The sequence below is a fragment of the Elaeis guineensis genome, chromosome 6 (assembly GCF_000442705.2).
Source record: "Elaeis guineensis isolate ETL-2024a chromosome 6, EG11, whole genome shotgun sequence".
In the NCBI taxonomy this organism is placed as follows: Eukaryota; Viridiplantae; Streptophyta; class Magnoliopsida; order Arecales; family Arecaceae; genus Elaeis; species Elaeis guineensis.
In genome coordinates this window covers 113591534-113615526 of record NC_025998.2, presented here as the reverse complement: position 1 = coordinate 113615526, position 23993 = coordinate 113591534, and the positions used below count along the sequence as shown (strand labels likewise).

Below are 23993 nucleotides of genomic sequence, written 5' to 3'. Positions count from 1 at the left end.
AAATGAAGTATTAAAATATAGAAAATAAAATTCAATAAATGAAAGATTTGAATTGTTGATATATGAAAACTTAAATTAAGCTTTGAGAAAAAGAGGTATTTAAATTGTTGACATACATAAAAGTTGTTGCTAAATTAAAACAAAAGAAAACAAAGTTTAGATAATATTAGTAAAAGTGTTATTTTTTGATTCTATTAATTAAGTTAATTATTCGATCAGGTTAGATTGGGATTATGTATAACCATAGTCAAAAACATATAGCTTTATTCTAAGCTTGCAATTAACTTTGATAGTCCTCCTTTGCCATGTGAAATATTTCCTTTATATTTGTGAGAAGTTTATACATGATCAAGGTGATATTTACTATTTATATTATGTGTTACTTCACGAGGATGAATATATGTATCGTTCAATCCAAACTATTCAACTAATTAAATTTGTCAAAATTTAATTATGTTTATTTGTGAAAATCTTGAATATATTTGGTTGAAGCCCAGCATGCATGTATCTAGGTCCTTGCTTATCAAATCTTCTCAGCTAAGATAGTCTCCTCAAAGCAAAATAAACATATACCTAACTAGAGCCATTAAAGGCCTATAATTCCATGCACTTCAAACAATATTGTTTGTGACTTTTAAAGCAAAAAATATATTTTAAAAATGTGTTTGTTGACATTATTTGAAAAAGTACTTCTACAAGTAAAGTAATCAAAAAGATATTGATTTTAAGAGAAGCTTGAAAATCTAGCTCATTCTGTTTTCTTGTACAACAGAAGCAACATCATACATGCCCTAACAATGATTTCATGTCACACATGTTCGATTTGAATTTCAGACTATAATACATTACTTCATTTAGAAGATACAGACCATAGCATGGGAGATGGAAGGCAATAGAATGCTTGCATCCAGCCTCCAAATTTGGCCACAAACAAATAAAATAGCTCAAAATACAAGGAAAATCTCATCTTTTCATCCATATACCTTTTTGACCTTTCTCTACTCTACTCCAAACCTCTTCTTAAGCTTGACGACGACCTCATAGACCTTGTATGGATGAGGAAGGGACTTGGTCACACTCTCCCTCTCCATGCACCTCTTGGCCCACGCCACCAACTTGGGGCACTCATTCTCAGTACTGAAGTTGCCCAAGGTCTCGTAGGAATAGAACCAGGCTGTGAAAGGTACAAATGCTATATCCATAAAACCAAAGGTTTCTCCTCCAAAGTACTTCTTGTCTCCAAGTTCACCCTCCAAAAGCTTCAAGATCTCAATCATATCCTTCTTGGCCTCATCATGGGCCTCCCCCTTGAGCCTCCATAGCTTTGTCCCACATTCATAGATCTAACAATAGAAGAAAACCAGCAAATCAAGCTTTTATAGAAAGAGAGAGATTGGTATCTTAAGGAGGACAAACTTGAATTATATACTTTGTGCCCTACTTTGTAATGAAATAATAAGAAATCATGTTGTAAGCAAGTCAAAATTAAGCAATGCCAAGCTGGCTTAGTTGGTAAAGTTATTAAACTTTAACATGGTTTAGACTTTCATCATCAACTATTGAGACAGTTAAGAAGTAATGAAACAAGAAAGAAAAAAGTAGGAAAAAAAGAAGAGGAGAGAAATAGAAGAACAAGAGCATATAAAATTATGATTCAATTTTGATCTATGTCCATGAATCAAGATAGTACAAAAGCTTCACTCTAAAAAGATAAGATTATAGAGTACAAAATTATCTTACAAACTTTAGTCTTCAATACACTAGATCTCTAGAACTCTCAATCACCACTCAATTACTTCGACTTCCTTTAGGGTTACAAGATATATATATATATATATATATATATATATATATATATATATAATAGAGTAAATTGATTTAGACTCAAACTAGTATTCTCATTTTTGTCTCATGAGGCTAAATTGAAGAGTTGGATACTACTCTACCTAGGGCTTTAAGATTAAGCTCTACTTATTTATTGACATCGTGGTATATATCTACACTATCAATAAATTCTTTTTTCTACTTTAACATAGCAGAGTTATCAAAAGTAATATTTTTGCTAATAATAATAATTTTAAATGATCTAGAATCATCTGTATACCACATTCTATATCCCTTCACCCTATCTATGTAACCTAGGAATATGCATCTTTTAGCCCTCCATTTATGTTTACCATTATTTACATGAATATATGCAGGGCAACCAAATATTATCAAACTAGAATAATTAACTGAGTGATCGGACCATACCTTATACGAAATCTTGCACTCAATTATAGTTGATAGAGATTGATTTATCAGGTATCGTACTATATTAATAGCTTCAGTTTAAAATTTTTTGTCAAAATTAGCATTAAGAGCATACACCAAGCTCTTTCTATGAGTATCCTATTCATCCATTCTACAACTCAATTCTTCAATGATATTCTTGATATAGTGCGATGTCTCATTGCACTTTCATTCTTGCAAAACTTATCACAGATACTTCAATAATACTCCAAGTCATTATCGATTTTTAGCATTTTAATCTTCTTTTGAGCCTATCTCTCAACCAAGAATTTCTACTATTTGAATATTTGACAAACATTTTATCCTTGTGTTTTAAAAAAAACACCAAGATCTTTCTAAAATAATCATCAAGAAATGTCAGAAAACAAAGATGTCCACTCCTTGATGCAACTGGAGAAAGACCTCAGAGGTCTGAATGGATGTAATTTAATATACCATTGGTACTTTGAATATCTGAACTTTATCCTGCATTGCTTACCAAATACACAATCATTCGAAGAAAAGTCCAGTTTTTCTATCTTCACACCATCAAGTAGATATCTTTTAGATAAAATCATCATCCCTCTCTTGCTAATATGCCCTAAATGTATATGCCATAACTGAGTAGGATCTATATCTGATAATCTTGATGATGAAGAAACTATTGTAGCATCCATTATTATTTTATCTAGTAAATAAGTTAGTCATTTAACCAACTTTTCTTTTATCACTAAAAAGGATTCTCTTAGAAACTTTTAGCAAACTATTCTCACCAGAATTTAGAGTACCTAAGGAAATTGAATTTTTTTTCAATTTTGAAATATATCAAACTTCTAAGATTTTCACAGTATTATCATACATCTCAACCCGAATTGTTTTAATACCAACAACTACAATAGGATTATTATCTCCCAACAAAATCTTCCTTTCCCTAGTGTCATGAATGATCATCGTCACGGGATGGATGGCCATGGAATAATGCACGATCCATGCTCGTGCGCTGGTTATTTGATGGCCATCCACGGTGCATCGCAGACTACGACGCCAAAGGGATCCGTGCTCCCTTCGAGACAAAAACAAAGGGCGAGGTAGCTTGCACATTAAGAAAGCTTCATTCTTTATCAAAAACAGAGGAAAAAAAAAAAAAAAAGGCTTCTTTGTGTGGGCATAAAACCATGGCACGAATGCCACAAAAGTAGGGGATCAGGGGTCCCACCACTAACTTCAGCATCTCAACAAGCAAAGATAAAACAAGAAAAATGAGTCCAAAAAAAAATAAAATAAAATCAAGTAAATTAAACGTGTCACAGTTAATTACCTTTTTGTCGACGAAGTCAGCCCAGAAGCGGGCCTTGGCGCGTTCGTAGGAATCCGAAGGAAGGAGGGGGTTGTTGGTCCAGACCTCGTCGATGTACTGGACGATGATGAGGGACTCGCAGACAGGCTTGCCGTCGTGGATAAGCACCGGGATCTTCTTGTGGATGGGATTCATCTTCAGCAGCAACGGGCTCTTGTCGAGAAGACTCTCCTCTCTATACTCGTACTCCACCCCCTTCTCCGCCAGCGCGATCCGGCACCGCTGCCCGAACACGCTGACCCATAAGTCCAGAAGCAGCACCTCTCCCTTCTCGGTCGCCATTTGATCCAATGCCCGATCGCCTCTACATTTGTTTGTTCTACTGCTGTTTTTTTTGGAAGAGGTAAGGAAGCGAAGCTGCTGGTTTTAGATGACATATAGAGGAGGATGAGAGAGATGAGCTAGTAGCCTCTCATTTCATAGCATTGCCCATTTGTGATTGATATCACTTCTCAGTCACGGTCAGCATTGGCATTTTTTGGCCTTTTCTTCTGCATTCATTTTCTTATCATCGGAACTGTCTTACTGAACTGGAGGCAACCTGCTCCCTTTTTTCTCAAATAAAACAACCAATTAAAAAAAAGGAGAAAAAAAATGAGCAGCACTCACTTTGACAACGGCTACTCACGTTACCAGCAACCCGTTGATGATAACCGTTGATAAAACATTCCTCCCATCTCCTGGAGAAGATGTTTCGAAGCTTACCATCTTAATTATGCATCAAACAGCTTACTATCAATCAACGTTGCATCTTCAAGCCCTCCCCATGTTGGCCAACAGGAATGGAGTAGCATGATAAGGCCGGTTACTTTTCTCTGGAGCATGTATCCAAAAATATTAGACGTTATTTGAATTTTATTTCTATATTATTTGGATAAATTATATTTTTAATTCACCAAATTTAGATCCCAGTTTTAAAAAATCTCTAAACTTCAAAAACCTCTAATTAGGTCCTTAGAGTTTAAATATTTATAGTTTTAATGTTGTCCTTCCCGCCACCGTATCTACGGCTAATTTTCGGTGCCAAGAGGTTGCACGAATTGTGCATGCGGCATTCTTTTCCTTGTTGGTACTAGTATCAGCATATAGATGATGATGTGGCATAATAGATAAAACTTTTATTTTGATGATACAACATATGGATAGCGATATGGTACAGAGTACGTGCCATAATAAAATTTTTCATAATGAATTTTTTGTCCAAAAGTATACAATTTTTAGATCTCACATCATTATTCATATGATACGTCATCGTTCATATACCATAAATTATATTTTGATGCTATAAATTTCATAAATATTTTTAAATAATCTTTATAGTTTAAAAATCTCTTGTGATGTCTCTTAATTTTCAAGTTTCATTTAATATAGCCTTTCCAACTAATGCTGGCTAATTTCTAACACCGAGAATACCTTACAACCTTTGATTACCCATATGCCTCCCCCCTAACTCCTACTCTTCCTTCGCCTCTTCTCTGTCTTCAGCACCCAACCCCATCCTCCTCCTCCTCCTCCTTCAAGATGATCCAACCCTCACCCCAAATCCCCACTCCTACTCATCCTCCTTCACTCTCAACGATGATTGGGCCCTCTGATCCTCGAGTCCTCCCCCTAGCCCTTGGGATGACCAAGCATCGTGCCTCCTCGCACAGCCTTTCTCCTTCCACTTATTCTTCACTGTAGTATTTTGCTTGCTTCACACAAACCTCCTCCATTGGGTCCTCACCCTTCCTCCATCGTTGAGCGTGCCGCTAAAGCCTGCAATTGCCTCTTCGTAGTTGAGATATTTGCAAGCATGTGACCTTCCTCCTTATTATGCAATCTTCCTCTTCTCTTTCTTTCTCTCGATATTATCCTATCTATAAGGAAAAGAATGCCATATATGCATCACGTGCAACTTTCTAGTCATTGACTCAAGAATTGATTTGGATAAATATAAAATATTTGGGTATTTATTTTGGTACTAATGAGTTATTGAACTTTATATTAAAAATATTTTAAAAAATTAAAATCACTCTTAGGAAGTATTTTATGAATACAAAATTAAGAAGTCAAAAAATAGACTAAAAAAGCCTCACCATGAAGAATCAAGTGAAAGAGGTTAAGATCTAACTCCAAGCATCAAAGAGTCAACTTTAGCACACAAATATCAAGTGGCACAGTCTGCGAGTTGAACCCTACTTTTGTTGAGTCAACTCTCTCAGGTGAACAGAGAATTAGATTTTTCAATCTGCTCTCGAGTCGACTCCTACTTGATCTCGAGTCGATTCTTTCTAAAAAGATAGAGAGCTATATTTTTTGAATCAGACTTCGAGTTAACCCCTACTTTTGAATTGACTCATACTCACCTCGAGTCAACCTCTACTTGAGTCGAGTCGACTTGACTGTGACTGATAGCTCCAATGACTAGTTCTATAAAAATTTCAGAAGTGTATATAATGAGTCTAACGGCTAAAAATAACCTTTTGGATGTTTTAAGAGATTTTAAAGGCTATTAAATAAATAGAAGAGCTAAAAAAAATAAAAAAAATCCAAGAGCATTAAGTGAGCATTCAAGAAAGAGTTACACGCTTCCAATTACCCAAATCTTAAAGTATTTAAATGATTTTCAAAAAAAAAGTGCATAGATTGTCAAGCTTCCTGAATATAATCATCAAGAGCTTCATCAAATTTTCATTTTGCTCATTTTAAGAACTTTTTATTGTGATATTCATTGTACTTCTAATTTTCAATAGTAAATAAGTTTCAATTAGGATTGAAACTTGGAGATAGACCCATCCAAGCTTTAAATTGGAGTGTGATTGTTGCGTGAGCCTAGGATTAGCTTAAGGATATTGTTTTGATTGATTTTCATTGAAAAATTAACTAAATTTTGATTGTGAGTCTAGAAAAATAATTAAGCTATAATCTAAAAGAGATTATAGTAAAATTTCTAAAGATGGCTTGGAGAGTGGATATACATACTGAGTTTGATATCGAACCACTATAAAAATTTTATATTTATTTATGCCTTGTTCTTTCTTTTTATTACTTATTATTAAATTTTTCATATTTTGTTTATATAGTATAGCCGACACTTATATTGCCTTACTTAGTTTAATTATTATGTGCAATAAATTTAAATTTTTGAAAAACTAAATTCATCCTCCTTGAATTGTCTATTTCTGCAACAACTGGTATCAAAACTTAGCACTCAGCCTCTTCTGATCTAACAATCAAGAGTGAAAGATTGTATGGTAGCTAAATTGGTATATCACTTATCGGAGGACAATCAACTAATAGAACTTCTTTGTTTAAGGTATAAATTACACTTATTGAAAAATATGCATGCGCATCTTTATTCAAGTACTTGATTATGACCTTTGGAGTATCATAATCAATGGTCTACACATACCCACAATCATGGTTAATGGCATTGTCACTCCTAAATTCAAAATGAGTTGGGATGACTTAGATTAAAAGTCATGAATATTCTTTCTTATTCTCTTGATACTAATGAATTTAATAGAATTTTTACTTATATTTTTATCATAAAAATATGGGATAGATTAGAAGTTACCCATAAGGATATCAACCAAGTTAAAGAATCCAAGATAAATATACTTATTCATAAATATGAATTATTAAAAAAAGAACAAAATAAATCTATTATTAAAATATTTATTAAATTTATTGATATTATTAATGGTCTTAAAAGTTTAGAAAAATCTTATACTAACAGTGAGCTTGTTAAAAAAATTCTTAAATTACTTTCTAGAGTTTGAGAGGCCAAAGTTACAGCTATTCAAGGGGTCAAGGATCTCAATATTTTATCCTTAGAAGAATTTTTTGGTTCTCTTATGACACATGAGTTAATCATGAAGTAAAATAATGAAGAGAAAACTAAAAAAAAGAAGACTATTGCCCTTAAATCCACAATAAGAGATGAGGTAGATAGTGAGGAGTCAGTTGAAGGAGATGAGGATGAGGATATGCACTCATCATCCAAAAATTTAGAAGGTTCATAAGAAAAAATAGATAACTTCAGAAGAAAATCTTTTTCAAAAAGTGAGCCCAGCAAAGAGAAGAAAAAAAAGGAGCAGTCTGTTTGCTATGAATGCAAAAAATTTGAATATTTCAAAATTGATTATCCTCTTATCAAGAGATTTTCAAAGAAATTAAGAAAAAGGCTATGGTGGTCACTTGAAGCACTAGAGAAGACTAAGCTCAGATAAAAAAAACTCAAAAGTGGCAAATTTATATCTTATGGTACAAGAGGATGTTTCTTAGAAGTAGCAATCTAAGAGGAGGGGTGAATTAGGTTTTATAAAATTTAAGACTTGAGTTAGAAATAATTCGTATGTCCAAAAAGTAATTCAGATTACATAAGTGAAGTGACATATAAAAGATATAAAGAAGCAATAGAAATAAGAAGAGATATCAAACACAATCACAAATATAATGATTTTATAGTGGTTTGGTGTTAAACTCAGCAACTACATCCACTTTTCAAGCAATTCCACTTAAGAATTTTAAATATAACATTTATAAGATCATAGTTTGATTATTTTTATGGGTTCACAATCTAATACAACTGATTTTCACTGGCTCACCTTCCGAAATCTTACAATCAATTATTTTCTTTCAAGCTTGAAATCAATCCTGATTGATTTTGCCGATATACCAATCAAAACCAAAACAACATCTAATGTCATAGACTTGGACCAACCCTAAGTTTCTATACCTAAGACTCTTGTTACAAATAAACAATAGAAAATATAAGAATTAGAGTTAAAAATAACTAAAACTCTTTTTGGATCTGATGAAGTCAAAGTAATTGAGAATTCAATGCTTGAACTTCTTTCTTGAATGCTTGAGAGGTTGAGACGACCTTGAATGCTTCTTCTCAATGGTAGCTGACTAAAATTCAGTCACTCTTCCTCTCTTTCAATCTAATTTTAATGTAAAAAGAACAAAATTATGACTCTCTTAAATTTCTTTCTTTTGCTCTTGTAGTTCCTCACACAATTCTCTTGAATATTTACTCAATGAGCTCTTTTTTCTTCAAAAGTTCTCAAAAATTAGTTTCCTCCATGAATTCCTCATATTTATGGGTTGAAAAATATCTTTATTTAATGCTCTAACTATTTAGAATAAGAAAATAGTTATTTGGAATGATTTAGCCATATTTCTGAATTTTTGAAAATATAGCTGTTATTTTGTCAGTATTCTTTGAGTCGACTCATCCAGACACTGAGTCGGCTCACCATTGCACTGAGTTGGCTAAGTGAATCAGCTCTGTAGTAGATATCAAAAATCTATTATTCTATCTTTCTCTACTCTCTTGAGACTACATCGGCTCAGATCCTATTTTGATTGCCTCACTTGACAACTGGATCGGCTCACAGATTTATTAGGTCCATTTGGAAGATTTGTTGATTTATACTACTTTTTGTGTTCATTTTTCTCTGAGACTGAGTTAGCTCTCTTCTTCATTGAGTTGGCTAAGCTTCAGACTGGATCAGCTAAGTTGATCATTGGGTCGGCTTAAAGAGTTGTTCTGTATTTTGAAAATTTCTATCTTTTCTATCTTCTGATACTAAATTAGCTCAACTTCAGACTAGATCGACTCAGATACGTGCCAAGTATGACAAAGAAAGTTTTAGACAGTATTTTCTAATCCAACTTATTTCTAGGCTCGACTTACCTTCTTAAATATAATTTATGCTTATTAAGAAGTACATTTAGACTAGATTTATCCCTTCAAGTCTTAGACATCTTTTTGCTTTCAATTTTGAGGATCTTAAGTCTGAGAATCTAAATTTTCTTGAGGATATATCCTTTGGATTTTCTTGAGGATATGGTCTTTAAATTTTTTTGAGGATATAGCCTTTTTGAGTAAAATGATTAGGCATTTTGAAGCAACCTACAAGCATGCTCAAGAATTTTAATAGAAAACATAATTTGTACTCAAATACCTTTTTACGTCATAAAAATCAATTCTAGGACTAACAATCTCTCCCTTTTTTATGATAACAAAGTCTTTTAAGTACTACCTTTCATGTATTGAAAAAAAATTGAAATGTTAACATTTAAGAGCTTTAGATATTCAAAAATTGCTCCACCTTTCCAAACAACTTTTCAACATGAGCAAAACTTTTTACATATAAAGGTTCATTTCTCCCCCTTTGTTATTCAAATTAATACAACTCCAGCTTAATTCTGATATAGCTATTATATGAGTGACTTGACATTTCCTTATGTATTTTCATCTCTATCTCTATCTCCCTCTTTTTGTCGGTATCAAAAAGAAGGGACAACTTTGTAAGATATTCAACAAAATTAATTAATCATATTACATTCAAATATACAAATTTATTCATTCATAGTACATTCAAACATCCAAACAAGGTACTCATTGAAAGATAATAAAAGTTTAGCATTGAAAAGCATAGAAAGTTTTACATTATAAAAGGTGCTTATCCTTTACAAAAAATGATATAACTAGGATAAGGTAGAACAACCAAAACGATTATTCCAAAAAAAAAAAAACATGATGTAGTGATGATTTAAAGAAAACCAGGGCTATGATGAGAGGTAGAGGAGCTGTCCACAAATTCAATAGATGGGCTTCTTCTAGACTTAGAGATCCTGGGATAAGGATGGTGAGTGGAGTAGGGTCATTTAGTGGTTCTAACAGGAGAGGGTCCAGAGGAAGAAGGTCCTTTTGGTTGGGTTGAAGGCTGAGCTTGAAGTGGAGGCACTGTGGCAATAGCTTGTTTTAAAGTCTTTGAATCATCTTCACATCTTCCTCAACATTTGCAACCCTTTGGACTAAGTTTTGTGTCAGCTGATGCAGATTTACCATTCTGAATTCCAAATTAGTCATCAGCCGATAAAGTGCAAAAATGTATCCCTCTAAACTACTGTCAGTCTGAGAACCTCCCAGTTGAGTAGATTCCTTGGGAGTAGTCTCAGCATAAGACCCTTGACCTTCATCTAAACTTTTAACCATTCCTTTCCCTGTGGCTTCTTTCCTTTTCCAAATTCCTTCTATTTTTTCAAAGCCCATCCTTTTCAAAGAATATTCATTATTAGTGTCAAAGTGGTGTAGCTCTCTCTTTGGTTCACTTTGCAATTCAATACCAGCAAACTGGAAGACTAAAGTAAGAGCCATTCCAAAAGGTAGGTTTTCTTTATCCTTGACAATGGCCTCTTGCATTTAGTGAATCAAGAAGGTAGAGAGATTCAAAGGATATTCATAGACAATATGAAACATGAACTGAAAATCTATGTCTGTGACATAGTCAAACCTCCCCACTTGGGGCATGAAAATCTTGCAAAGGAAACTGTACCATAGTTTCATCTCCAAAGATAGCTGCTTTACAAAAAGATCTCTAATGTTATCGACATCGGTCCTTCTTAATACATTTTTTAATGCTTCTTTTCTTGAATAGCTGGGTTGGGCAATTCATCAGCTGAAGGTATCCATAGAAGTCGCGGGAGAAGATTGGCAGTCCTTCTCAGTTCTTTGCCCTTAACATTTGAGATAATACCATTTGGTTCCATAGAGGCATTCTTGTAGAACTCCAGGATGAGCCAAGGATAAATGGCCTCATTCAAGGGATAGAAGAATTTCCATCCAAATTTTCTAAAAACTCGCCTTTCTTCAAAAAAGAATCAGAAATCTATCCTTCTGCCTAAAATAATGGATCTATTTATTAGTGATACCTTCTCTCGAGGCAACTGATTCTAGCTCTTCTGATTTATATCTTTGGGTTCTTGGAGAACTCGGCTTAGGCTCCACGGCAATCAGATTTGAGCACGATAATTTTTTTCGTGACATCCTATGCTGTTTGATCCGATGAGCGAGGCACTTAACTAGTGCCATATCCAAGCTAAATCCTATAGTGATTCTATGAATGAGGATAAGAAATTGATAGTTTTGTAGGGTAGAGAGCTTTTGGAATGGGACAGTTTGAGGATAAAAGTGAAACAGTGAAAAATGAAAGTCTTAGGGCATTAGTTAAAAGTTCTGGGTCCCGACCTTTGAGTCAACTTAGATTACGAGAGAGTTGGCTCAAATGTGGGTGGACTCAGTCTAAAGGTGAGTTGGCTCAATCTAGCAAGGGGATGTTTCATAAATTTTTCAGGGATTTTGGCTTTTCATGAAATGATGCAATTAAACATGCCAAAAGCATAATTCATCTCAAAATCAATTTAATACACAATAACAATGAATCAAAGCAATTTGATTACTCATAGAATTCAATCAACAATGAATCATTACATCAAATCAAAATTATTTAGATAGACAATTGAACTAGATGGATCATAGATTTCTAACTCTTTTCTAATTGAACCCAACTTGTCTTCACTTAGAGGTTTTGTAAAAAAGTCAGAAATTTGGTTATCTGTAGATATGAATTCAAGTATAACATCATTATTTTGAATATGATTCCTGATAAAATGATGTCTAATTTTAATATATTTAGATCTGAAATGCTGAATTGGATTCTTAGTAAGATTTATAACACTTATGTTATCATATCTAATTGAAATTTTACTATAAATCATATCATAGTCTTTGTTTGATCATAAAAGTTGAGCACAACAACTTTCAGCCACAATATATTGAGCTTCAGCCGTAGACAATGTCGCTAAATTTTATTTCTTGCTAAACCATGAGATCAAATTAATATCTAAAAATTAATATGTATCATTTGTACTTTTTTTAGCTAGTTTATATCTAGCAAAATCAGTATTTGAATAACTAATTAATTATAAAGAAGATTATTTTAAAAACCATATACCAGTATTTTAATATCAATCAAATATCTAAAATTTTTTTTAACTGCCATTACATGTGATTTCTTAAGATTTGATTGATAATGAGCACACATGCAAATACTAAATATAATGTCTGGTCTACTCGTAGTTAAATAAAGAAAAAATCCAATCATGCCTCTATAAAGTTAGGATCTACAGCTTTACCTTTTAGATTTTGATTAAATTATAATTTGAGCTCATGGAGGTGCCAATTCCTTTGATATTCTCCATACCAATTTTTTTTTTAGAATTTTCTTGTGTATTTAATTTAGTTTATGAAGATTTTTTTCTTTGTTTGCTTGATTTAGAATCTAAGAAAGAAGGTTAGTTCATCCATCATACTCATTAATTTCAAACTCTCTCTGTATTTACTTAACAAATTCTTCATACAAAAATTTATTAGTAGCATCAAATATTATGTTATCTATATAAATTTGAATAATTAAAAGATCATTTGATTTTCTTTTGATAAAAAGAATTGTGTCTACATTTCCTCTTTTAAAGCTATTTTCAAGTAAAAACTTAATTAACGTATCATACTAAGCTCTTGATACTTGTTTTAATCCATATTGTGCTTTATTTAATTTGAAGATGCGATTTAAAAATTCATGATTTTCAAAATCTAGAGGTTGTTCTATATATACTTCCTCTATAATATATCCATTTAAAAGTATACTTTTTACATGCATTTGAAAAATTTGAAATCCATAAAATATACAAATTCTAAAAGTAATCTAATAGCTTCAAGTCTAGCAATTGATGCAAAGATTTCATCAAAATTAATTTCTTCTTTTTGATTGTAATCTTGTGCCACCAATCTAACTTTGTTTCTTATTATATTACTTTTCTCATCTAATTCATTTTTGAAAATATATTTTGTACCAATTATCAAATGGTTTTAGGTCTTTCTCCAAGGTTTCATACTTTATTTCTTTTAAATTGATTAAGTTTCTCTTACATTGCCATTATCCAATTTGAATCCTTTTCTGCTTCAAGAATTATTTTAGATTCAATATGAGAGACAAATGTAAAATAATTTAATACATCTCTAATAGAAGCTCTAGTTCTAATACATTAAGATGGATCACCTATAATATGTTCTTTCAGATGATTATGAGCACATCTCCATTCTCTAGGTAAATGATGAGTACCTTGTTGCTTCATTGAAGGAAGAAGCTCCTCCATCTCTTCAACTTCATGTTCTTCATCTTTCTCCTTATCTTCTTCTTTCATTTATGAAGGAGGATTTTCTAAAGTTATGTCTTTTATCTCCTTTTCAAGAAAACCTGCATCATCATCTACATCTACTTCTCTTAGTTTGAAAATGTTAGTTTCATCAAAAACATGTATACATTCTTTGACAACTAATATTCTATTATTAAATATGCTATATGCTTTACTAGATGATGAATACCCAAGAAAAATATCTTCATTAGATTTTATATCAATTTTTTTTAATTTATCTTTACCATTTATCAAAATAAAACAATGGCAACCAAAAATTTTAAAGTAAAAAATATTTGATTTCTTTTCTTTATAAAGCTCATAATGGATTTTTTTAAATTGGTTTAATTAAAAAGTTCAATTAAGCATATGGCATGCTGTGTTTATAGCTTCTATCTAAAAATATTTTGGTAAGTTGCTTTCACAAAGTATGATCCACATCATTTCTTGTAAGGTTCTATTTTTTTTCTATAACCCCATTTTGTTGAGGTATCCTAAGTGCTAAAAAGGTGTGATCAATTTCATTTTTAGAATAAAACTTTTTAAAATTATGATTTTCAAATTTAGTACATTGATCACTTCTAATTTTCAAAATGTTACAACCTTTTTCAAAAATAATTCAAAAGCTTCATTCTTGTGAGCAAAAAATAAAACCCATGTATATTGAGAAAAATCACCAATTATCACCAATTTAAAGTGTTTGCTACCAAGACTAGATATCTTGATAGAACCAAATAAATCCATATGAAAAAGTTTTAATGGCCTAGTAGTTGAAATTATATTTTTAATTTTGAATGAAGATCTAATTTACCTATCTAGTTGATATGTATAACAAACTCTATTCTTTTCAAAATTGATTTTAGGTAAATCGCTAACTGTTGCTGCTTCATTATCCTCTGAATCTGATTTGAGTATTGGAGGATCCTCGCTGGAGTCACAACCTCCGATTTAGACTTATTTTATAGGTTACTCCAGCGCAAGCAATCCTGCATGAGGCACAGCCACCCTATCTCCGACCTCGATCGTAGGATGACCTCCGCAACATGTCATCTTCGGATCCTCCAGCCCGTCAATCTCTATCCAGACCAGCTCATCGAGTTTTCCTCCAAGCCATACTCCTGCGGAGGACAACCTATGGGACCTTCGTAGCCCATCATCTTTGGATCCTCCAGCCCGTCGATCTATATCCAGGCCAGCTCGTCGAGACTTTCTCCAAGCCGTACTCTTATGGAGGACAACCTACAGGACCTCCGTAGCTCGTCGAGTTATCTCTGAATCCTCTAGCCCGTCAATCTATATCCGAATTAGCTCGTCGAGTTTTTCTTTGACCCGTACTCATACGGAGGATAACTTATGGGACCTCCATAGCCCGTCGAGTTATCTTCGAATCCTTCATCCCATCGATCTCTATCCAAACTAGCTCATCGAGTTTTGCTCTGAGCTATACTCCTATGGAGGATAACCTACAGGACCTCCACAGCCTGTTGTATTATTTTTGGGTCCTCCAGCCCGTCGATCTATATTCGAGCCAGCTCGTTGTGTTTTCCTTTGAGCCGTACTCCTATGGAGGACAACCTATGGGACCTCCACATCCCGTTGAGTTATCTTCGAGTCCTCTAGTCCATCGATCTCTATCCGGACCAGCTCGTCAAATTTTTCTCTGAGCCATACTTCTGCAGAGGATAACCTATGGGACCTCCGCAACCCATCGAGTTATCTCCAGATCTTTTAGCCCATCGTTCTCCATCCAGACCAATTCGTTGAGTTTTTCTCTGAACCATACTCTTGTGGAGGACAACCTATGGGACCTCCACAGCTCGTTGAGTTGTCTTCGGATCCCCCAGCCTGTCGATCTCTATCCGAGCTAGCTCGTCAGGTTTTCCTCCGAGCCGTACTCTTGCGGAGGACAACCTACGGGACTTTCGCAGCCCATCGATGTATCATCGGGTCCTCCAACCCGTCAATCTCTGTCTAGACTAGCTCGTCGAGTTTTCCTCTGAGCTGTATTCCTGCGAAGGATAACCTATGGGACCTCCGCAGCCCATCAAATTATCTCCGGGTCCTCCTGCCCGTTGACCTCTATTCGGACTAGCTCGTTGAGCTTTTCTCTGAACCGTACCCCCACAGAGGACAACCTATGAGATCTCCACAGCCCATCGAATTTTTTTCAGGTCTTCTAGCCCATCGATCTTTATCTGGGCTAGCTCATCGAGTTTTCTTTTGAGCCATACTCCTGTGGAGGACAACCTATGGGACCTCCACAGCCTATCGAGTTATCTCCAGATTCTCCAGCCTATCGATCTCTATCTGTGCCAGCTCGTCGAGTTTTTTTTTCAAGCCGTACTCCTATGGAGAACAACCTATGGGATTTTTGTAGCCCGTCGAGTTATCTCTGGATTTTCTAGCCCATTGATCTCTATCCAGGCCAGCTCATCAAGTTTTCTTCCAAGCCATACTCCTATGGAGGACAACCTATAGGACCTCTGTAGCCCATCGAGTTATCTCCGTGTCCTCCAGCTCATCGATCTCTATCCAAACAAGCTCATCAAGTTTTCCTGCGAGCCGTATCCCTGTAGAGGACAACATATGGGACCTTCGCAGCTTGTTGAGTTATCTCTAGGTCCTTCAGCCTGTCAATCACTATTTGGGCCAGCTCGTCAAGTTTTCTTCTAAGCTGTTTTCCTGTGGAGGACAATCTACAAGACCTCCATAGCCCGTTGAGTTATCTCCAGATCCTCCAATCCATTGATCTATATTCGGATCAGCTCATCGAGCTTTCCTCTAAGCCATACTCCTATGGAGGACAACCTATAGGACCTTCGTAGCCCGTCGAGTTATCTACGGGTCCTCCAGTCCGTCGATCTCTATCCAAGCCAGCTTGTCGAGTTTTTCTCTGAGCCATACTCCTACGGAGGACAATCTATGGAACCTTCGCAGCCCGTCAAGTTATCTCTGGATCCTCCAGCCTGTCAATTTCTATCCGAGCTAGCTCATCGAGTTTCCCTCCAGGCCGTACTCCTGTGGAAGATAACCTATAGGACCTCTGTAACCAGTTGAGTTATCTTCGGATCCTCCAGCCCATCGATCTCTATCCGAATCAACTCATCGAATTTTTTTCTAAGCCGTACTCCTTCAAAGACAACCTATGGGACCTCCGCAACCTGCCAAGTTATCTCCAAATCTTCTAGCCTGTCGATCTCTATCTGGATCAGCTAATTGAGTTTTCTTTCAAGCCGTACTCTTATGGAGGATAACCTACGGGACCTCCATTGCCCGTCGAGTTATCACTGGGTCCTTCAGCCTATCGATCTATATTCTGGCCAGCTCATCGAGTTTTCATCCGAATCGTACTCCTACGAAGGATAATCTATAGAAACTCTGCAGCCCGTCGTGTTATCTCTGGGTCCTCCAGTGCGTCGATCTCTATTCAGACCACCTCATCGAGTTTTCTTTTAAGCTATACTCCTGTGGAGGACAACCTACAGGACCTCCATAGCTCGTCAAGTTATCTTCAGGACCTCTAGCTCATCGATCTCAATTCGGACTAGCTCATCGAGTTTTTTTCCAATCTGTACTCCTGCAGAGGACAACCTATGGGACCTCCACAGTCCATCGAGTTATCTCTAGATCCTTCAGCCCATCGATCTTTATTCGGACCAACTTGTCGAGTTTTTCTCTGAGCCGTACTCCTGCAGAGGATAATCTATGGGTCCTCCATAGCCTGTCGAGTTATCTCCCTGCACTCCAGCCCATCGATCTCTATCCAGCCAGTTTGTCGAGTTTTCATCCAAGCCATACTCCTGTGGAGGATAATCTATGGTACCTTCACAGCCTGTCATGTTATCTCCAGGTACTCCAGCCTATCGATCTCTATCCAGACTATTAGATGTATGTCCTAGAAGCTAATCTGGTGACACATTGTAATAAATCTAGGATACAATTTTATACTTAATACATTGATTTGATCAATAAAAGAGTAAATTTAATTTTCATTCAAGTGTGATGTGTCCTTGAATCATCCATAGAATTAGCATTTCGATACATATTCTCAAGATACTGAGAATTAGAGATATGTACATAATTTCTAAATACTCTCAATCATAGTATCATCATGAGGATGGTGATCGATCTGGATAGACAGATGTACAGATCATTTTTTTTAAAATAGATGAGTCTCTGATCTATAGTGTAGAGATACTGAGTGATGAGTGCCAGTAGTTATTAGAGAACAACTAGTACTGAGCATGACCATACGAGAGATCACTTAAATTTTTATTCGATCGTCAGTGATTGTTTCGATGTTGTAGTTGTATGAATGGTTCTTTGATCTACGATGGTATGACTACTCACAGTGAGACTGCAGAGTTTGACTGACACATAAATATAGTCTCAATGAGCCCTTATAGTGGATGTTGGCGACAGTTGGTTCACTGTAGGAGTAGGATGTGCATCTAGATGGAATCTATCGATCTTTATAGAGAGGAGTAGTTCTATAAGATTTGAGAGGCTAAATCCAAGAATCTATGGCCACAGTAGTGTGATTGATTGAAATTTTTTTTTATGAGGATCATAATTAGATTTGAGCTGATCGAATTTATCATATGACTGATGATGAGATTTGATAATTTATCTATGACCTGCCATCTAGTCGAGACTCATGATAGAGGGACTGAATCACATGTGAACCACACCTTGAGATTTTTTTTTGATTCTACTGGGTTGTCACTACATACTGCTAGGTGTCACTAATGGATTGAGAGAGCTTACTAGGGTTGCTCAAGATTGATAATCTTTGATGAGTTAAAGTAGAATTGTTTCAATCCATTGAAATAAGTTTCAATAATACTATGATAAAGATCATTGTATATCTCACTATCAAATAGAATTAAACTTATGAGGTAACATAACAAAGAAATTAAATCTGAAATAAGCAATTGAGCTTATGAAGTCTCAATTGGGTTTAAAAAAATTTTATTAGATTCAGGATAACCTTGCTAGCACATTGTTGAATCCAATTTTTTTTTTTATGTTTGAATTTTTTATTTGATAAGATTAATTCAAATTTAATTACCTACTAATAATCTAAATGAATTAAATTCATTGAGCTCCAATTGTTGGGTGCCTAGGATTTTGGATCATATGAATTAAGGGATCAAACCCTTAAGCAATTTCTTTGATAGTTTTGAAAGGGCGCCACTTGATTGATCAAGTTGGACGTGCCCACTCATTAGAGGGCATGTGGGACTAGCATGGAGCATCCCATGGGTGTCATGTGGTGTGTGTATTTGTAGGTGCAAGGGCTCTAATAGTTGGTGCCTAAAGAATCTCCTAAAAGGAGTCAAATAACAGAAGGAATAAGGATTCCTAATGTAAGTAAGACTTGTATTAAGTGGTTGTTTGATTTTGAATAGGATTCAAACCTTATGCCTATTTAAAGGGTCCTTTTCTAAGGCTCTTTATCACTAATTTTCAGCACCCCATGCTTCCCTTAGAAACTCCCCACACCCCCTCTCTTTTCTCCCTCTCTTCTCTCTTGAAGATCCAACGCCCAAGGAGGTTGGGCATCTTCAATTCTCCATGCCCAAGAGGAGCTTGGGCATCCCTTTGCTTGCTAATTTTCAGTCCTTGGTTGTCTCATAATCAAGAGAAGAAAAGTAAGAGAAGAAGAGAAGAAGAAGAAAAGGATCAAAAAGTTGATCACGATCCAGACTTCATTCAGATTCACAGACTGATTTTTCTTAGAGAAAAAAATCAATACCAAAGAGGACTGTTCCAAACTGATCCTGAGTGGATACCCATAGAGGTTAGATACTTGCACAGCTAAGGAAGAATCTACTCTCTTCTAGATTCAAATTTAAAAAAAAAAATTATGAAATAGATATATAATTTGATCATATATTCAATTTTGGCATAAAATTCATCATGTATTCAATTTCAGCATATGAAGTAGATCCTAGTATTCTATATTTTATGCATGCATAAGATAGATTAAAAGATATTTTAATCTTCTATTTCACTATATTATTTATTTTTTTTTTTTTAAATATACATGTATGCCCCGATATGGAGATTACAATAGTGGTATCAGAGCCACGGATTTTATATGCATAAAATTGATATACATATTTTAAAAAAAAAATTAAAATTTGATTTTTCTTTGATACATGAGATGTATAGATGATTGTTTTGAATCTAAAATTTATTTTAGATTTAATTTATAGATCATATAGTTGATATGTGAAAGCATGCATAGATCTGAATTTTATTCTAGAACGGTTTCTAGTTTATATTTATATGATATGTAGATACATGTATAAATTTAAAATTTAATTTGACCTAATTTATGATTCATATATGAGATATATGATTACATATTTAGGTCTAAAAATTATTTTCAATATGATTCATAATTTATATATAAAATATATGACATCATGTTATGATTTAAATTTTTATGTAGATCTAAATTTGACATATATATATGAGATATATGCTTGTATGTTAAATTTAAAAATTAATTTCATAATTTTACCTTTCATGCAAAGAATTTAGATCTAAAATTTAGTTTTAAAATCTAAAATTTATGTTTGTGCATAAGGATTTTGGTTATGAAAAAATCAAAAATTAGATCATAGAATTAGATTGCATCTAGAATTTTTGATTTGAATATAATGCATTTAATTTGATTAAGTAATTGATCAAATCAAGTCAAGTATTGATTAGGATTAGGTCAATTAAGTTATATGATCATATAATTATTATTGATCAAATCGATTAAATCCCATATGTAGAATCGATTAACCTAAGGACTTAATTCGACTCGATGGCTTGAGCCTGATTCACTTAAGGTAACCTATTTGGATCAATTGACCTATTGGTGTCTAAGATAAGTAATTGAGAGGTGATTATTTAATTGATTCCATTCACTAACCTAGCCAATTTATTGATATCTAAGAAAAGCAATAGGGGGATCCCCATCGATCTCCACTTATCTGGCTAATTTGGAAGATTGAGTCTTGAATTAGGTTGCTTGGCAGTTTGGTTTAGCCCATGCCAATTAGATCGATCATATGATGACTGATTAGATGAGACCTAAATCTAAATCTTCCTACAAATATTAAGTCCATAGGTCTTCCACTGTTGTAGATGTGCAGGCATGCCACTGGTGTTGATTGTTCTCAGCTGGTCACAGTGGTTATGTTATACCAGAAATATGCAATCACTCTGATTTATGTCACAAATTGACATAAAAAATATCAATTAATATCTAAATTATCTAACTTTATTAAAAAATTGATACTTGTTATTATATTTTACAGAAGAAGAGATCATTAATAGAAAGAACAAGGAAAGAGAATTCCAACGGTGCAAATTTTATGCAAAACGGAGTTAAATTGACCCAGAAATTGAAGAATGAAGAAAGAAGACTCAATTGGGTCAAACCCGAGTCAAATCAGATCAAAATTGATCAAAAATCAACTGATTTGGTGATCTGATTAGCCGCCTGGTCCACAGCAACAGGCGCGTGGACCATGGACCCATCGGCGCACCATAAACCCCCCTAACAACTCTCTAAAACCTCTTAGTCCCACATCGAAAGTTTTGAAAACCTTATAACCCCCAAATGCCTATAAAAAGCCCCCAAAGGCCCTTGTTTTATGTATTCTTCCTTCCGATCAAGCTTGTAACCCTAGATAGTGGGGTTTTTAGCTCTCTTTTCAAGCCTCGAGCTTTGAGGTTTTTGTAATAATTTTTTTTTTATATATAAAATCTTATTTTTATGCAATTTCATCTCTTTACATTATGCAATTTATTTTTCTTGCAATTAGGATAGTTTAATTTATGCAATTTAATTTTATGCAATTAGGTTAGTTTAAATTATGCAGTTTAAATTTATGCAATTAGGATAGTTTAATTTATGAAATTAGGGTAGTTTATTTTTTTGTATTTAAATTTTGCAAGTAGATTTAGATCATGTCTAGCTAAGCATCCCTTCTAGGGTTTGCGATGAAGCTAGATCATGAGTAGAGATTTTACATAGGGTTCTTTCTTTTTCTTAGGATTTCTTTTTCTTTCTCTTTTGCCAAAAATTTTTGATGAACTACAGTTGGGTCAGAGTCCCTTCATAGTTCATGCTTGATTCAGTGCATAGGAGGAGAAAACCCTAAGGGATCCTAGTTACTACTCCCCTGTAAAGAATCTTGATGGGTTATCATTGGGCCTTAGTCCCTTCATAATCTATGCTTGGGAAAGACAAGAGGAGTAGTCGTTAGGATCAATAAGAAAAATTCTAGGTAGAATTCCCTAATCTAGATCTAGTGGATTCAAAAACCCTAGATCCTTAGTCTTATTGTCTTTAGCAAACAACTTTCGACTTTCGATTTTTGTTAAAGCTCGCTTGAGCATAGATTTGAAAATCATTTTTAAAACTAAGTCTCTGTGGGATCGACTCGTACTCACTGATCGTGCTACTCTGCACACCGTGCGCTTGCGGTTTTATTTACAAATTTTAAGATTTGCACATCAAGTTTTTGGCGCCGTTGCCGGGGATTTGGCGTTTTAAATTATTTTCAAATATTTGTTCTTCGTGCGTTATAACTCTCTTTCTTTTTTCTTTAGATTTCTATATTTAGTTGGTGATTGCTGGAAAACTCAGGTACGCTTCTAATTTCTTTTTTATTATTTTTAGTTAATTACTTTTACTTTTAGACCTAATCATTTGAATTTACTTAATCACAAAAAAAATATATATATATAAAACAAAACAAAAGATATTTCATAATCGTGAAGTAAAATATCAAAATAAAAAAAAAATTCTAAATTAAAATCTTTTACATTCTTGGTCATCTTGTTTATTTGTATTTGCATTTTCATAATTAATCTAAGGGCATCAACCCATTAACAAGATAAGGTGGGGATTTCATTACCCTTCCTTAGCCCAAAAACCATCTCCATCATATTGCATTACCTAGACTTTTAATCTTAAAATCAATTAGACGTCAACCTTAAGGAATTCGAGCTCAATAGGACAACGAACCCTAAGAGTTCTACCAAGTTTGAGTTGTTTGATTAGTTGGTGTCTAGGCAAGTCTCTGAGGGTGGTTTGTTAAATTGGTTCAGTTGCTGGCCTGGCCAACTCGTTTGGTGTCTAGAAAGGCAACGATGAGTGAACCTCCCACCTCTTATACTTACCTGGCTAACTAGTTGATCAATCTCCACTTGGAAGGTTTGAAAGGTCATCTTGGAACAGTTAGGAGCTGTCTAGATTTAGGTTAACCCTAGGATAGATTGAGTTTAATTTATTGATTCACTTGTTTGAAAAAAAAAAAATTTAAAAATTTAAATTAATTTGGTTACTTTTCTTTAGATTTAGGACTCCTTAGGATCTTCTCTTTAGAACTTTTTCTCTTTTCTTTCTTTTCCTTATACATAAAAATTTTATTAAAAAAAAAAAAAAATTATATAAACATCGAGAACCGTACACCTCGTGTGTGGAGAAGAGTGTCGGGTCGTCTAGTTAGAATTGAGTCAATTCCTGTTGTTCCAATGGCTGAACCAATCCAACCCATGACCCTTAAGGATTTGTGTTATCCAGTTGGCTCCATCCAACCATCTTGTATCAGGTTGCCACAACCCACAGCTAACAATTTTGAAATCAAACCTCAAATCATAAATATGCTTTCAAAATTCACAGGATTAGAGGATGCTTATATATTTATTAGAGAATTTGAGGAGGTATGTGCAACCATGAAACTGCAATTAACAGAGGATGAGGTCAAACTTAGATTAATCAACTTTGCACTTAAGGACAATGCTAAGAAGTGGCTTTATAGTTTGCCAAACTATTCTGTCACTACCTGGGAGGGCTTTGTGAGAACATTTTTAAAAAAGTATTTTCTCCATCATAAAACAGCTAGGATTAGGAATGAAATAAATCAATTTTACCAACTAGCTGGTGAATCATTTTGGAAGTACTTTGATCGTTTCAAGAATCTTTTGACCCAATGCCCACACCATGGAATAGAAACTTGGAGACTATGCCAGATCATCTATGAGGGGTTAGATTCAAACTCAAGAACCATGCTAGAGTCCATGTGCCAAGGCCAATTTATGGACAAAAAAACTACTGAAGCTTGGCAATTCTTAGAAGACCTAGCCGAGAAAAATTTACAGTGGAAAACAACTAGGGAACCTGATAAAACTACACCTTCAAGAGGAGGAATGCATCAAATTCAACCAACCCTAGCATCAGAGGCCAAGATTGCAACCTTAACACGTAGATTGGAAGCCTTAGAATTACAGAGACCAGCCAATGTAAATCAAATATCTGCAC

The 23993-nt window shown here is 34.4% G+C and overlaps 1 protein-coding gene and 1 non-coding gene across 2 annotated transcripts; both read right to left on the bottom strand.

The window, feature by feature from the left end:
- Window positions 1-801: 801 nt before the first annotated feature.
- Window positions 802-4001, bottom strand: LOC105046782 (probable glutathione S-transferase). Its single transcript, XM_010925503.4, has 2 exons — window positions 3590-4001; window positions 802-1343 (listed from the first exon to the last, which is right to left on the bottom strand). Exons 1-2 carry the CDS (start codon window positions 3908-3910, stop codon window positions 999-1001), a joined length of 666 nt encoding a protein of 221 aa, XP_010923805.1. The 5' UTR covers window positions 3911-4001; the 3' UTR covers window positions 802-998.
- A 19574-nt stretch (window positions 4002-23575) lies between these two features.
- Window positions 23576-23682, bottom strand: LOC140858938 (small nucleolar RNA R71). The gene has a single exon (XR_012142342.1). It is a non-coding gene; the product is annotated as a small nucleolar RNA R71 (small nucleolar RNA).
- Between the last annotated feature and the right edge of the window lie 311 nt (window positions 23683-23993).

Excerpts from the sequence above, each read along its gene's own strand:
- LOC105046782 (XM_010925503.4), bottom strand. The coding sequence starts at position 3,910 with ATGGCGACCGAGAAGGGAGAGGTGCTGCTTCTGGACTTATGGGTCAGC. Across the intron at positions 1,344-3,589 it reads CTGACTTCGTCGACAAAAAG|ATCTATGAATGTGGGACAAA; the intron begins GTAATTAACTGT and ends TTCTATTGTTAG.